Source organism: Entelurus aequoreus, linkage group LG08 (genome assembly GCF_033978785.1).
Source record: "Entelurus aequoreus isolate RoL-2023_Sb linkage group LG08, RoL_Eaeq_v1.1, whole genome shotgun sequence".
In the NCBI taxonomy this organism is placed as follows: domain Eukaryota; kingdom Metazoa; phylum Chordata; class Actinopteri; order Syngnathiformes; family Syngnathidae; genus Entelurus; species Entelurus aequoreus.
Genome location: NC_084738.1, coordinates 5505357 through 5522161, shown reverse-complemented (window position 1 = coordinate 5522161; position 16805 = coordinate 5505357). Strand labels below are relative to the sequence as shown.

The window sequence follows — 16805 nt, the reverse complement described above, 5'->3', positions numbered from 1 at the left end:
CAAATAGCATTATTTTAGTTTTACTGAGTAGTAGGCTAAAGTTAAATGATTTAGTATGCACTAATTAAAGGGGCAGAGCTTTGAGACATTTTAGCTTTTATATTTTATAAGATATATTTTTTGTAAGAACCACAATTAATAAATATATTTCAGTGAATAACTTATTGTTCAAATCTGTATATAAATATGTACATAAAGTGTTGTAATTATATTGTAAAATGGATGGATGGATGGATGGATGGACGTTTAAAACAAAACTGTTATTATTAATTAGTAAGTATACATTTTTTGAGCCTTTTTAGAGAAAATCAAATCATTGTAGTAAATTATGCAAATTACTCGATGATGTCACGGTGACCACGCCCATAGCCACGCCCACACCCACGCCCCCACCGCCACAGGTATCTTGGCAGTTTATGGGAAACACTGAGCACACCTCCTTACATACGTCACATACGTATACGCCCTCGCGGAGCAGAGCGGTAGCGGCATGGGTAACGTTGGCTGTGGTGCGAGTGGTAATACGAGAGAAAGAAGGTGCCAATCTGTTAACAAATGAAGGAAGAATTAATTCCCAAGAAAAACAGCTTGGGGTCCATCGTCTGGCGGTGGTTTGGCTTCAAGTGGGAATATGTCGAACAGACAACCGTAATTTGTCAAGTGTGGGGCAAAAGCGTTGCTAAAAAAGTAGCATTACTGCTAATATGTAGCATCATTTGAAAAGTCACCCGCTAGAGAATGAAGAGGGCTTGAAACTCCGCATGTCAACATCTCTGTTCGGTGCCACACCAACAAAATGCAGAGGCAACCATTTCCACATCAACACTGTATTAAAAAAATAGTCAACAGGAGATAACGTCCGCAGGAACCTACCACATAGCGAAGGACGTACACTATTTGATTTCCTATTATGCAGCTCATTTTTATTTGACAGTTATTGAAATATCTTGTGTGACATCATGCACAAAAGTGCACTTTATTTGTTTTAAACTATTGTAGTGGCGTTCTGTACAAAAAGTGCACTTTAATTTAGTGTTGTTTTGATTTGTCATCTTAGTGACATCATGCACAAAAGTGCACTTTATTTGTTTTAAACTATTGCAGTGGCGTTCTGTACAAAAATTGCACTTTAATTTAGTGTTGTTTTGATATGTTATCTTAGTGACATCATGCACAAAAGTGCACTAATAGCTTGTTTTAAAATGTCTCTGACAATCTTGCACTTTCGGTTTTGGAAATGACATGAATGTTTGTGCCACTGCTTAACAACTGTTTAATAAATACACTTTTGGTCAATTGACTTAGTTGTGATTTCCCTCTCTGCATGAAAGTTTAAAAGTAGCATATATTAATGCAGTATGAAGAAGAACGTTTTAATGTAGACACATAGAATCATCATACTGCTGTGATTATTTGCATCAAGTGTTCATTCAAGGCTAAGGCAAAATATCGAGATATATATCGCATATCATGACATGGCCTAAAAATATCGAGATATTAAAAAAAGGCCATATCGCCCAGCCCTACTATAACGCACAATTAAAATGATTTCATTTTCTCAAGAATCGACAGTGCGCCTTAAGCCCAGTGTGCCTAATTTACGGCATAACTCTGGTTGTGCTTACCGACCTCGAAGCTATATTATTTGGTACATGGTGCAATGATAAGTGGGGCCAGTAGATGGCAGTCCCACATATGAGATACGTGTAAACTGCAAGATGACGCCAGTAAACAACACCAAAACTTTAAATGTTCCATTGAAAATATAGAACATTACACACGGCACTCAAATATCTGTCAAAATGTTTTTAGTACGACTTCGGTAAGCTATGAAGCCGCACCGCTTGATGGATTGTCAGCGCATTTAACATACGAGTACTATTATGGTGTGTGTATAAGAACCGCAAAATGGCACCTATAAGCAGACATTATCTGGCGTTCTGTTTCACAATATTATGCAAAACCAACTTTTTTTACTTTCTGGTACCTGCTGATCTGTATTTGGGATCTGCATAAGTACTGAACATTTGAGCGCGTTCGCCATTGTAGTCGGTGCCATAGTCGATAAGCTTCTTCTTTTTCCTCTACCTTCTTATGTGGCATTCATCTTCCGCTGTTGCCATTTCTAATATAAAGTAGCGTAAAGTTATTACTTATATTTGTCAGTAGACTAGCTATCAAAGCGCTAAAAACTGTAGTGAGTTTACATATCGTATTTTTCGTAGTATAAGTCGCTCCAGAGTATAAATCGCACCGACCGAAAATGCATAAAAAAGAAGGAAAGAAACATACATAAGTCGCATTTTTGGGGGAAATGTATTTGATAAAATCCAACACCAAGAATAGACATTTGAAAGGCAATTTAAAATGTCTAAAGAATAGTGAACAACAGGCTGAATAAGTGTACGTTATATGAGGCATAAATAAGCAACTGGTATGTTAACGTAACATATTATGGTAAGAGTCATTCAAATAACTATAACATATAGAACATGCTATACGTTTACCAAACAATCTGTCACTCCTAATCGCTAAATCCCATGAAATCTTATACGTCTAGTCTCTTACGTGAATGACATCAATAATATTGTTTGATATTTTACGCTAATGTGTTAATCATTTCACACATAAGTCGCTCCAGAGTATAAGTCGCACGCCCGGCCAAAGTATGAAAAAAACTTCGACTTATAGTCCGAAAAATACAGTAAGCTTTTTTTTTAGATTTTGTGATACAGGAAGATAACATTTCAACTTCTAGGTGACATGTCTTGCCATCTCCTGGCAATGATATTAAACAAAACTATACGTTATTTGTTTTAAAACTAGAGTTTGAGGTTTGAGCAACTGCTTTGGTAGTTTGGCAGACTGGCCTGGTAGCACATAGTTAGTGGTCAATGTTTGTCTCCATGTAGTTTGAGGACAATATTATAAGTAGCAATGCATTTGCTGTTTTATGTCAGTTTTGTTCCGTTAAAATCTGATGTGTTAAACGGTTGTACAAATTTCAAACGATTGCATGAATGCTAATTCCCGTTAGTCTGTCAATGGGGTCATCCATTGTATGTTAGCATTAGACTAGCAGCACAACAGCCAACATTTACCCTGTCTGTTTGTGTTGCTGTTTTTCAGTTGACTGTATGACAAACCTGTATTGTTGATTTAACATGAACCCTACATGTACTGTATGTGCACTTCATGTACATTACTATGTGTGCTTGATTTCACACTAACTTCATTGTGTCATTTTGGGCTGCAGCAATCGTGTAATCTATCGATTAGTCTATTCAAATAAAATCGAGTAATCGGATAAAACACAATTTGTTGCCTCGATGCATATTTTATTGAAACATTTTAAAATAGAAAAATATTATTTCTACTTTCCAAAACCTACATTACCTTCTATTTACCTTGTTTTATATCTCGTTTACCTTCTATGTATCTTCTTTTAGCTACTATTTAGCTTATATTTACCTCTTTTTAATTTAAATTTTCTTTTTTTTTAATACATTTTATTTACCTTCTTTAAAGTTTTATTTTCCTCTTATTTATCTTATTTTACAGTAGCTTCTATTTACCTTTTTTTTTTTTACCTCTTTTTCACCGTTTTTTATATTTTTAATCTTCTTTTACCTTCCATTTTACCTTTTATTTAGCTTCTATTTACCATATTTTTCTTACCTTTGATTTAACCTTTACCTTTTTTCTTCTACATCTTTTCTCATTTATTTAACTTCTTTTACCCTCTTTAGTCATTTATTTGCCTTTTATTTACCTTCCTTTACCTTCTATTACCTTTTTGTATCTTATTTTACCTTGTTTATACCTTTATTCACCTTGCTGTACCTTCTTTTACCTTTGATGTAAACTTTACCTTCTTTTACCATCTATTTAACTTTTTTAACCTTCTTATCTTTTATTTACATTATTTTACTGTCTATTTACCCTTTACCATCTATTTAACTAGTTTTACATTTGTTTACCTTCTGTTTACCTGTTTTTCTTATCTTGTTTTGCCTTTAACTGACCTTCTTTTAACCTTTTACCGTTACCTTATTTTACCTTATATTTACCCTTGACCTTCTTTTACCTCTATTTAACTTGTTTTACCTTGTTTTATGTGGTCCGTCCATCCATCCATTTTCTACCACTTGTCCATTTCGGGGTCCGAATTTTAAAAAGATTTAGCGATTACTCGAAGCAAAAGAACATAAATCAAAGCTTTTTTCTAATCGAATTAATCAATTTAATCGATTAGTCGTTGCAGCCCGAGTGTCAATAAACAACCACAAGTAAGAACTTCTTTCACCTCTAATGTAAAGTTCTGTTTACTTATTTGCCAAACTATATTCCAACTTTCAGGAATAATACACAAAGTGTAAATACATCAAGGGGTGTACACAGTGCAGCGTGTGTTAAATTGCAGTAATAAAATCAGCAGCAAAAAAATATGCAGAAAACAAATAAATATTGCACTGTATGTGTATTCACACACTAATGCAGATTTATCTTCAAATTAATGCTTTTTTTTGTTGCCTTTTTTAAAAGAAATACATGCACCATAGCCACATTTTGACACAGCCACGCCAAATTGCTTGGCATTCTCTGGAAAAACACTGATAATCTATTGCGGGGGTGCCCAAACTTTTTCCACTAAGGGCCAGACTGACAAATCAATCCAATCCAATCCACTTTATTTGTATAGCACATTTAAACAACAGAAATGTTTCCAAAGTGCTGCACGACAATATTAAAAACAATATCCAAATATTGTCCCTAGCTCCACCAATGACTGAATAAAAACAAAAAAAAACAAAAATAAATAAATGAAAGGATGGGGGTAGGGTTAATTTTGGCAGTTCTCACCATCAAAACCGGTACAATATATAGATATATAGAACTAGAAAATGCAATTTCGTTACAAATTTCATGTAAAGGCTGAAAAGCCAAAGCCAAACTGAAATGTTGTATAAATATCTGAACAGTTAGCACTGTCCAGACAGCCTCAAGTAACAAGTGAGCTTTTATAAACTTAGCTAAAGGTCGCAAATGGCCCCCCGTACACTGGTTTGTACGGATAAATTAATCTCTGGTACTCAGGGACGTGAACTGATTTCCGTCCTTAAGTGGGGACATGACAGAAAATATTGTCAAGTACTGGGTCATCAACACTTCTACTTTTACTTGCTCCTCTGCTTCTTATGGTAACAGGGCTTGGACTAGCGGAACACACAATCGAGCACAGAGCGCCTTAAAACACAGCAAACGGCTCAAAGTATTGGCAGGCGATGGATTGTACACGCTTCCTTTCAACTCCACGTTTGGTGCCGGTGAAGGCCAATCAATAGGAATCCATTAGCGCGGGCAGCCATGGTGACAAGCACTGATTTCCAGCCTCTTCACCTACTTCCAATTAAAGTCTGGCCAATGAGCACGTCCATAGCGGATCTATAAGGTCATTGCCCAGCAGGCGCAAGACATTGATACAACGTTGATTATATATACATATTCTTTAAAACTGACTTTGAAAGAACGTTGCAAAGTAGTTGTATTTGTAAATTGAGACCAGGTTGGTGTCTTAACGTTGGATCAACGTTGTCGGTTGGAAAACGACCAAATTTCAATGGTCAAATCAACGTCACGACCTGACATTGGACAAACGTTGTCAAAAAGCATGTTGTTTCAACATTGTATTTGTGTTGCAGAATAATAGTTGGAAAATGACCAAAATTCAATGGTCAAATCAACATCGATTAAACGTGGTCAAAAGCATGTTTCAACGTTGGATTTGTGTTGCAGAATATTGGTTAGAAAATGACCTAAATTCAACGGTCAAAATCCACATGGATTAAAAGTTGTCAAAAAGCATGTTGTTTCAACGTTGTATTTGTGTTGTAGAATATTGGTTGGGAAATGACCAAAATTCAATGGTCAAATCAACAACGATTAAACGTTGTCAAAAGCATGTTTCAACGTTGTATTTGTGTTGTAGAATATTGGTCGGGAAAATGACCAAAATTCAATGGTCAAATCAACATTGATTAAACGTTGTCAAAAGCATGCTTCAACGTTGTATTTGTGTTGTAGAATATTGGTTAGAAAATTACCTAAATTCAACGGTCAAAATCCACATGGATTAAAAGTTGTCAAAAAGCATGTTGTTTCAACGTTGTATTTGTGTTGTAGAATATTAATTGGTAAATGACCAAAATTCAAATGGTAAAATCAACACTAATTAAACGTTGTCAAAAAGCATGTTGTTTCAACATTGTATTTGTGTTGTAGAATATTGGTTGGAAAATGACGAAATTCCAATGGTCAAATCAACATTGATTAAACGTTGTCAAAAATCATGTTTCAACGTTGTATTTGTGTTGTAGAATATTAGTTGGAAAATGACCAAAATTCAATGGTCAAATCATCATGGATTAAACCTTGTCAAAAAGCATGTTGTTTCAACGTTGTATTTGTGTTGTAGAATATTGGTTAGAAAATGACCTAAATTCAATGGTCAAATCAACATGGATTAAAAGTTGTTAAAAAGCATGTTGTTTCAACGTTGGATTTTTTTGTTGGAGAATATTGGTTGGAAAATGACCAAAATTCAATGGTCAAATCAACACTGATTAAACGTTCCCAAAAAGTATGTTGTTTCAACGTTGGATTTTTTTGTCTGAGAATATTGGTTGGAAAATGACCAAAATTCAATGGTCAAATCAACATTGATTAAACGTTGTCAAAAAGCATGTTGTTTCAACGTTGGATTTTTTTGTTGGAGAATATTGGTTGGAAAATGACCAAAATTCAATGGTCAAATCAACTCATTAAACGTTGTCAAAAAGCATGTTGTTTCAACGTTGGATTTGTGTTGCAGAATATTAGTCGGAAAATTACCAAAATTCAATAGTCAAATCAACATTGAATAAACGTTGTCAAAAAGCATGTTGTTTCAACATTGTATTTGTGTTGAAGAATATTAGTTAGAAAATGACCAAAATTCAATGGTCAAATCAACATGTATGTGGGCTCTGATGTCGTTGTGGCTTGTGCAGCCCTTTGAGACATTTGTGATTCAGGGCTATATAAATAAACATTGATTGATTGATTGATTGATTGATTGAACACTGATTAAACGTTGTCAAAAAGCATGTTTCAACGTTGTATTTGTGTTGTAGAATATTGGTTGGAAAATGACCAAAATTCAATGGTCAAATCAACATTACCTGTAATTAAAGTTGTCAAAAAGCATGTTTCAACGTTGTTTTTGTGTTGTAGAATATTGGTTAGAAAATGACCAAAATTCAATGGTCAAATCAACTTTAATTAAAGTTGTCAAAAAGCATGATGTTTCAACGTCGTATTTGTGTTGTAGAATATTGGTGGGAAAATGACCAAAATTCAATGGTCAAATCAACATTACCGGTAATTAAAGTTGTCAAAAAGCATGTTTCAACGTTGGATTTTTTTGTTGGAGAATATTGGTTGGAAAATGACCAAAATTCAATGGTCAAATCAACATTGATTAAATGTTGTCAAAAAGCATGTTGTTTCAATGTTGGATTTTTTTGTTGGATAATATTGGTTGGAAAATGACCAAAATTCAATGGTCAAATCAACATTGATTAAACGTTGTCAAAAAGCATGTTGTTTCAATATTGTAGTTTTGTTGTAGAATATTGGTTAGAAAATGACCAAAATACAATGGTCAAATCAACATTGATTAAACGTTGTCAAAAAGCATGTTGTTTCAACGCTGGATTTTTGTGTTGTAGAATATTGGTTGGAAAATGACCAAAATTCAATGGTCAAATCAACATTGATTAAATGTTGTCAAAAAGCATGTTGTTTCAATGTTGGATTTTTTTGTTGGATAATATTGGTTGGAAAATGACCAAAATTCAATGGTCAAATCAACATTGATTAAACGTTGTCAAAAAGCATGTTTCAACGTTGTAGTTGTGTTGCAGAATATTAGTTGGAAAATGACCAAAATTCAATAGTCAAATCAACATTGAATAAACGTTGTCAAAAAGCATGTTGTTTCAACATTGTATTTGTGTTGAAGAATATTAGTTAGAAAATGACCAAAATTCAATGGTCAAATCAACACTGATTAAACGTTGTCAAAAAGCATGTTGTTTCAACGTTGTATTTGTGTTGTAGAATATTGGTTGGAAAATGACCAAAATTCAATGGTCAAATCAACATTAATTAAAGTTGTCAAAAAGCATGATGTTTTAACGTTGTTTTTGTGTTGTAGAATATTGGTTAGAAAATGACCAAAATTCAATGGTCAAATCAACATTAATTAAAGTTGTCAAAAAGCATGATGTTTCAACATTGTATTTGTGTTGTAGAATATTGGTTGGAAAATGACCAAAATTCAATGGTCAAATCAACATGGATTAAACGTTGTCAAAAAGCATGTTTCAACGTTGTATTTGTGTTGTAGAATATTGGTGGGAAAATGACCAAAATTCAATGGTCAAATCAACATTGATTAAACGTTGTCAAAAAGCATGTTTCAACGTTGTATTTGTGTTGAAGAATATTAGTTAGAAAATGACCAAAATTCAATGGTCAAATCAACACTGATTAAACGTTGTCAAAAAGCATGTTTCAACGTTGTAGTTGTGTTGCAGAATATTGGTTGGAAAATGACCAAAATTCAATGGTCAAATCAACATTAATTAAAGTTGTCAAAAAGCATGATGTTTCAACGTTGTTTTTGTGTTGTAGAATATTGGTTAGAAAATGACCAAAATTCAATGGTCAAATCAACATTAATTAAAGTTGTCAAAAAGCATGCTGTTTTAACGTTGTATTTGTGTTGTAGAATATTGGTGGGAAAAAGACCAAAATTCAATGGTTAAATCAACATTGATTAAACGTTGTCAAGAAGCATGTTGTTTCAACGTTGGATTTTTTTGTTGGAGAATATTGGTTAAGAACTTACCAAAATTCAATGGTCAAATCAACATTGTTTCAAGGTTGGATTTTTTTGTTGGAGAATATTGGTTAAGAAATTACCAAAATTCAATAGTCAAATCAACATTGAATAAACGTTGTCAAAAAGCATGTTGTTTCAACATTGTATTTGTGTTGAAGAATATTAGTTAGAAAATGACCAAAATTCAATGGTCAAATCAACACTGATTAAACGTTGTCAAAAAGCATGTTTCAACGTTGTATTTGTGTTGTAGAATATTGGTTGGAAAATGACCAAAATTCAATGGTCAAATCAACATTAATTAAAGTTGTCAAAAAGCATGATGTTTCAACGTTGTTTTTGTGTTGTAGAATATTGGTTAGAAAATGACCAAAATTCAATGGTCAAATCAACATTAATTAAAGTTGTCAAAAAGCATGATGTTTCAACGTTGTATTTGTGTTGTAGAATATTGGTTGGAAAATGACCAAAATTCAATGGTCAAATCAACATGGATTAAACGTTGTCAAAAAGCATGTTTCAACGTTGTATTTGTGTTGTAGAATATTGGTGGGAAAATGACCAAAATTCAATGGTCAAATCAACATTGATTAAACGTTGTCAAAAAGCATGTTTCAACGTTGTATTTGTGTTGAAGAATATTAGTTAGAAAATGACCAAAATTCAATGGTCAAATCAACACTGATTAAACGTTGTCAAAAAGCATGTTTCAACGTTGTAGTTGTGTTGCAGAATATTGGTTGGAAAATGACCAAAATTCAATGGTCAAATCAACATTAATTAAAGTTGTCAAAAAGCATGATGTTTCAACGTTGTTTTTGTGTTGTAGAATATTGGTTAGAAAATGACTAAAATTCAATGGTCAAATCAACATTAATTAAAGTTGTCAAAAAGCATGCTGTTTTAACGTTGTATTTGTGTTGTAGAATATTGGTGGGAAAAAGACCAAAATTCAATGGTTAAATCAACATTGATTAAACGTTGTCAAGAAGCATGTTGTTTCAACGTTGGATTTTTTTGTTGGAGAATATTGGTTAAGAAATTACCAAAATTCAATAGTCAAATCAACATTGAATAAACGTTGTCAAAAAGCATGTTGTTTCAACATTGTATTTGTGTTGAAGAATATTAGTTAGAAAATGACCAAAATTCAATGGTCAAATCAACACTGATTAAACGTTGTCAAAAAGCATGTTTCAACGTTGTTTTTGTGTTGTAGAATATTGGTTAGAAAATGACCAAAATTCAATGGTCAAATCAACATTAATTAAAGTTGTCAAAAAGCATGATGTTTCAACGTTGTATTTGTGTTGTAGAATATTGGTGGGAAAATGACCAAAATTCAATGGTCAAATCAACATTGATTAAAGTTGTCAAAAAGCATGATGTTTCAACGTTGTATTTGTGTTGTAGAATATTGGTGGGAAAATGACCAAAATTCAATGGTCAAATCAACATTGATTAAACGTTGTCAAAAAGCATGTTTCAACGTTGTATTTGTGTTGAAGAATATTAGTTAGAAAATGACCAAAATTCAATGGTCAAATCAACACTGATTAAACGTTGTCAAAAAGCATGTTTCAACGTTGTAGTTGTGTTGCAGAATATTGGTTGGAAAATGACCAAAATTCAATGGTCAAATCAACATTAATTAAAGTTGTCAAAAAGCATGATGTTTCAACGTTGTTTTTGTGTTGTAGAATATTGGTTAGAAAATGACCAAAATTCAATGGTCAAATCAACATTAATTAAAGTTGTCAAAAAGCATGCTGTTTTAACGTTGTATTTGTGTTGTAGAATATTGGTGGGAAAAAGACCAAAATTCAATGGTTAAATCAACATTGATTAAACGTTGTCAAGAAGCATGTTGTTTCAACGTTGGATTTTTTTGTTGGAGAATATTGGTTAAGAAATTACCAAAATTCAATAGTCAAATCAACATTGAATAAACGTTGTCAAAAAGCATGTTGTTTCAACATTGTATTTGTGTTGAAGAATATTAGTTAGAAAATGACCAAAATTCAATGGTCAAATCAACACTGATTAAACGTTGTCAAAAAGCATGTTTCAACGTTGTATTTGTGTTGTAGAATATTGGTTGGAAAATGACCAAAATTCAATGGTCAAATCAACATTAATTAAAGTTGTCAAAAAGCATGATGTTTCAACGTTGTTTTTGTGTTGTAGAATATTGGTTAGAAAATGACCAAAATTCAATGGTCAAATCAACATTAATTAAAGTTGTCAAAAAGCATGATGTTTCAACGTTGTATTTGTGTTGTAGAATATTGGTTGGAAAATGACCAAAATTCAATGGTCAAATCAACATGGATTAAAAGTTGTCAAAAAGCATGCTGTTTCAACGTTGTAGTTGATTTGCAGAATATTAGTTGGAAAATGACCAAAATTCAATGGTCAAATCAACATTAATTAAAGTTGTCAAAAAGCATGTTTCAACGTTGTATTTGTGTTGCAGAATATTGGTTGGAAAATGACCAAAATTCAATGGTCAAATCAACATTAATTAAAGTTGTCAAAAAGCATGATGTTTCAACGTTGTTTTTGTGTTGTAGAATATTGGTTAGAAAATGACCAAAATTCAATGGTCAAATCAACATTAATTAAAGTTGTCAAAAAGCATGATGTTTCAATGTTGTATTTGTGTTGTAGAATATTGGTTGGAAAATGACCAAAATTCAATGGTCAAATCAACATGGATTAAATGTTGTCAAAAAGCATGCTGTTTCAACGTTGTAGTTGATTTGCAGAATATTAGTTGGAAAATTACCAAAATTCAATAGTCAAATCAACATTGAATAAACGTTGTCAAAAAGCATGTTGTTTCAACATTGTATTTGTGTTGAAGAATATTAGTTAGAAAATGACCAAAATTCAATGGTCAAATCAACACTGATTAAACATTGTCAAAAAGCATGTTTCAACGTTGTTTTTGTGTTGTAGAATATTGGTTAGAAAATGACCAAAATTCAATAGTCAAATCAACATTGAATAAACGTCAAAAAGCATGTTGTTTCAACGTTGTATTTGTGTTGTAAAATATCGGTTAGAAAATGACCAAAATTCAATGGTCAAATCAACATTAATTAAAGTTGTCAAAAAGCATGCTGTTTCAACGTTGTATTTGTGTTGTAGAATATTGGTGGAAAAATGACCAAAATTCAATGGTCAAATCAACATTGATTAAACGTTGTCAAAAAGCATGTTGTTTCAACGTTGGATTTTTTTGTTGGAGAATATTGGTTGGAAAATGACCAAAATTCAATGGTCAAATCAACATTGATTAAACGTTGTCAAAAAGCATGCTGTTTCAATGTTGTAGTTGTGTTGCAGAATATTAGTTGGAAAATGACCAAAATTCAATAGTCAAATCAACATTGAATAGACGTTGTCAAAAAGCATGTTGTTTCAACATTGTATTTGTGTTGAAGAATATTAGTTAGAAAATGACCAAAATTCAATGGTCAAATCAACATTAATTAAAGTTGTCAAAAAGCATGTTTCAACGTTGTATTTGTGCTGTAGAATATTGGTGGGAAAATAACCAAAATTCAATGGTCAAATCAACATTGATTAAACGTTGTCAAAAAGCATGATGTTTCAACGTTGGATTTTTTTGTCGGAGAATATTGGTTGGAAAATGACCAAAATTCAATGGTCAAATCAACATTGATTAAACGTTGTCAAAAAGCATGTTGTTTCAACGTTGGATTTTTTTGTTGGAGAATATTGGTTGGAAAATGACCAAAATTCAATGGACAAATCATCACTGATTAAACATTGTCAAAAACCATGTTGCTTCAATATTGTATTTTTGTTGTAGAATATTGGTTAGAAAATGACCAAAATACAATGGTCAAATCAACATTGATTAAACGTTGTCAAATAGCATGTTGTTTCAATGTTGGATTTTTTTTGTTGGATAATATTGGTCAGAAAATGACCAAAATTCAATGGTCAAATCAACATTGATTAAACGTTGTCAAAAAGCATGTTTCAACGTTGTAGTTGATTTGCAGAATATTAGTTGGAAAATGACCAAAATTCAATGGTCAAATCAACATTAATTAAAGTTGTCAAAAAGCATGATGTTTCAACGTTGGATTTTTTGTTGGAGAATATTGGTTGGAAAATGACCAAAATTCAATGGTCAAATCAACATTGATTAAACGTTGTCAAAAAGCATGCTGTTTCAACGTTGTAGTTGATTTGCAGGATATTAGTTGGAAAATGACCAACATTCAATGGTCAAATCAACACTGATTAAACGTTGTCAAAAAGCATGTTGTTTTAACGTTGTTTTTGTGTTGTAGAATATCGGTTAGAAAATGACCAAAATTCAATTGTCAAATCAACATTGATTAAACGTTGTCAAAAAGCATGTTGTTTCAACGTTGGATTTTTTGGTTGGAGAATATTGGTTAAGAAATGACCAAAATTCAATGGTCAAATCAACATTGTCAAAAAGCATGTTGTTTCAAGGTTATGTTTGAGTTGCTCAACATCAGGACCTAATTCGACAAGTTCTCAACGTTGTTTTATTGTCTTGTGCCTGCTGGGTGTCTTTGGCCACGGAGGCCACGCTTTGGAATATTCCAAGAAAATCCCTTCTGAACTCCGGTTTGTTGGAAGGAAGGAGGGAGGCGGAGCTAAGTAAGTGTTGTGTCCCTTAGACATGTAGTGAACGCAGCACCGGAGGTCGTGTTTGAAATTGTGCGAATGTGTGTGTGGTGTAAAAGATGAGATGCATGTAAAAGGGTCAGCAGGGTTCTTGGGCCTTACCTTCACTGCAGTCGTTGCCTTGGTAACCGGTGTCGGAGCAGTCGCAGACGGCCAGGTCGTTGACCAAGCTGCACACGCCGCCGTTTTGGCACTGGTGGTCCGGGCCGCAGCCGGCCGTTACCGTGACGCCCTCGGAGCTGTCCAGCGCCACCAACGAGCCGTTGATGCTCACCGCCGTGATCCAGCCACGGAAGGCGGGGTGCTCCCGCACCGACGGCGAGGTGAGGCGCAGGGGCGACGAGTGGAGCTCCGACGTCACTCCGCCCACGTAGGTGTGGCTGAACACCGTCATGTCTCTCCTCTTGCTCTTCACCTCCGCCCAGCCCTCCAGCCGCCCGTCCACCTCCAGCGAGGTGTTCTTCCAGTCCCGCGTGACGCGCACGGCGTGCCAGCGCCCGTCGCTCACCGCCACGCCCGACTGCAGCTCGGCGGGCTCGGCGCAGAAGATGGAGAAGCGCAGGCGCAGGTGGCCGCGCAGGAGCAGCAGCTCCAGGAAGTCGCAGAAGCCCTCGTCGTCCAGGTAGACCAGCAGGCCCTCCTGGCTGTGCGTCCGCAGGCTGAAGCTCAGCACGCTCTCGCAGCAGGCGTTCCACACCGGGAAGCGGCCCCACTGGTTGGACACGGCGCCGAACTCCAGCACCTCGCCTTGGGCCTGGCCCCCCACGCTGCACAGGCACAGGCCCAGGAAGAGCAGAGGGGCCGCCGCCCAGACGCACATCGCCATCACACTCATGCGCGCACGCTTGCACTCACACACACTGGCGGAAAGAAGGGGGGGGGAGGCTAGAGCTGGGGAGCGTGCTCTACAGCGCTCATGGTGACGGCACTTTGTAGGGACGTGTCTCAGGTGCGCCCTGCGTTCCTAACGAGGTGACGCTTGGGATCCTTCTTTCATCCTCCGCTCAGTCCTTCATTCGCCATCTTACACGTGCGCCCAAACGGACGTGAACTCCATCTTGGTGGCCCAGATAGGGGCCCGCTCCCCCCCACCCCACGCAGGAAAACTCCCCACGGAGCTCGAGCGCGTGCGTTTTGTACGGCTCACACACCGCTAACGGAGAGAAATGACATCGTCATTGCAGGATTCTCTCCCCTCCCCGTCTTACTTAGCAGGGGGCAAGATTTGAAGAATGGTGTGTACATGTACGTGTGTGTGTGTGTGCATGTGTGTGTGCCTGGTCATCACTCTCCAGCCACCTACAGAGAGAGAACAGAGATGGGACAGTCAAGTCAAGAGTAAACACAACACTAAAATTAGCCTCATCACACTTTTTTTAACAACATTTCCCACATTGAAGGATTCTATGGTTTTCATCACAATTAGCGGCAGCGGCGATGCGGCGGATGAGTCAAACCTTAGCGAATTAACCTGTCATTTCACGAACTCCCTCCACCAACAAACGGTACGAGAACGACGTGGGAGGCAACCAAAAAAAAAGAAGAAAACGCGGGCGACATCTTTGTTATTGATAGACGAGGTGAATGACTGCGGTTGAAATATCGATTGTCGATTCGCGGCCATTCCTCCGCTCCATGTCCCCCCCTCATTCCTTTCCTCCGTTTACTCGTCACCTAATTACTCCTACTTCCCCGGTGATACCAAAAAGCCATTAAAAAGAGTTAAATGAAGGATATTTGTCGGTAAATTCCATATTTAGAGGTGAGAAAATAGGACCTACCTCACCAGCATCCTTTTGGTGCCGCGGCGGCTCGCGACTCATCGATCCCTCCGCCTCCCTCCTTCCTTCCTTCCTTCCTATGCCGGCGGAGGTGAGTGGAAAAGCCGACGAAAGGGAGCCTGGTGGCGGGTAAGGTAGCTCTCGGGAGGAACCCGCTCCGAGGAAATGAAAAGGTCCAGGCTCACCTCCAAGGTGTTCTCTCCCGGGAGGAGGTAGAGGAGGGGGGTGGTGTGTGGAAGGTGCAGTAAGATATATGCTCTCCTCGAGACTGCGCGCGAAGGCTCGTCACGTGACTGCAAAGTGCGCGAGCGCGTGAGAGAGAGAGAGAGAGAAAAGGTAGAGTCGGGGGGGGAGGGGGGGGGGGCGGACCGAGCCAAATACCGACAGTGTCGATATCAATGGGAAGCATGATGAGAACCATATGTTGCATGTTTTTGTGTGGCAGTGTTGATATTAGGGCTGCAACTAACGATTCATTTGATAATCGATGAATCTGTCGATTATTACTTCGATTGATCGATTAATACTTGGATAAAAGAGACAAGCTACATTTCTATCCTTTCCAGTATTTTATTGGGGGGAAAAACAGCTTACTGGGACCATACTTATTTTGATTATTGTTTCTCAGCTGTTTGTACATGTTGCAGTTTATAAAAAAATATATATAAAAAAAATAAAAAATTGCCTCTATTAATCGCCAGCTATTTTTATAATCGATTTAATCGATTAGTTGTTGCAGCCCTAGTTGATATTATATTTTCACAAAGTCATTTTTTAATTAAATCAAAAAGTAGTTTTTGCTTTTGGTTATGTTGCACTACAGTACTGTATGAAGGTTCATTTCCGTCTTTATTACCAAAAGCTTTTTTTTTTTGCTTTTTTTTTTACACCAAATTTGTGTAATTTTTTTGCGTTTGAGTTTTGTGATCTGAAATCATACTGATAATTTCATTGAATTAAATGTGGGGGGGGGGGTGTTTTTAAAAATCCAGTTTGTTAATCAATCAATCAATCAATGTTCACTTATATAACCCTAAATCACGAGTGTCTCAAAGGGCTGCACAAGCCACAGAAACATCCGTTAAAATACATCCATCCCATTCATCCATTTTCTACCGCTTGTCACTTTTGGGGTCGCGGGGGGTGCTGGAGCCTATCTCAGCTGCATTCGGGCGGAAGGCGGGGTACACCCTGGACAAGTCGCCACCTCATCGCAGGGCCAACACAGATAGACAGACAACATTCACACTCACATTCACACACTGGGGCCAATGTGTTAAAATACAGTGTTTTAAACTTCAGTGCGTAAAAATCTAGTGTAATGAAAATCAGTGCTGAAAAATTATGTGTAAAAAAAAAAAATCAGGGCAGAAAAATGT

General features: G+C 36.1%; 1 protein-coding gene across 5 annotated transcripts in view; it reads right to left on the bottom strand.

Moving 5' to 3' along the window:
- The window catches only part of LOC133655339 (neurexin-1a-like), a 45302-nt gene extending 29550 nt beyond the window's left edge, over positions 1-15752 (bottom strand). For 4 of the 5 annotated variants that reach the window (XM_062055393.1, XM_062055394.1, XM_062055391.1 and 1 more), the window contains exons 1-2: positions 15427-15752; positions 13748-14944 (exon numbers count right to left, since the gene is read on the bottom strand). In XM_062055393.1, coding sequence (XP_061911377.1) covers positions 13748-14480 — 733 coding nt within the window. In that variant the 5' untranslated portion in view covers positions 14481-14944; positions 15427-15752. The remainder of the gene's footprint in view (positions 1-13747; positions 14945-15426) is intronic. The other variant, XM_062055390.1, reaches the window with a different exon arrangement.
- Between the last annotated feature and the right edge of the window lie 1053 nt (positions 15753-16805).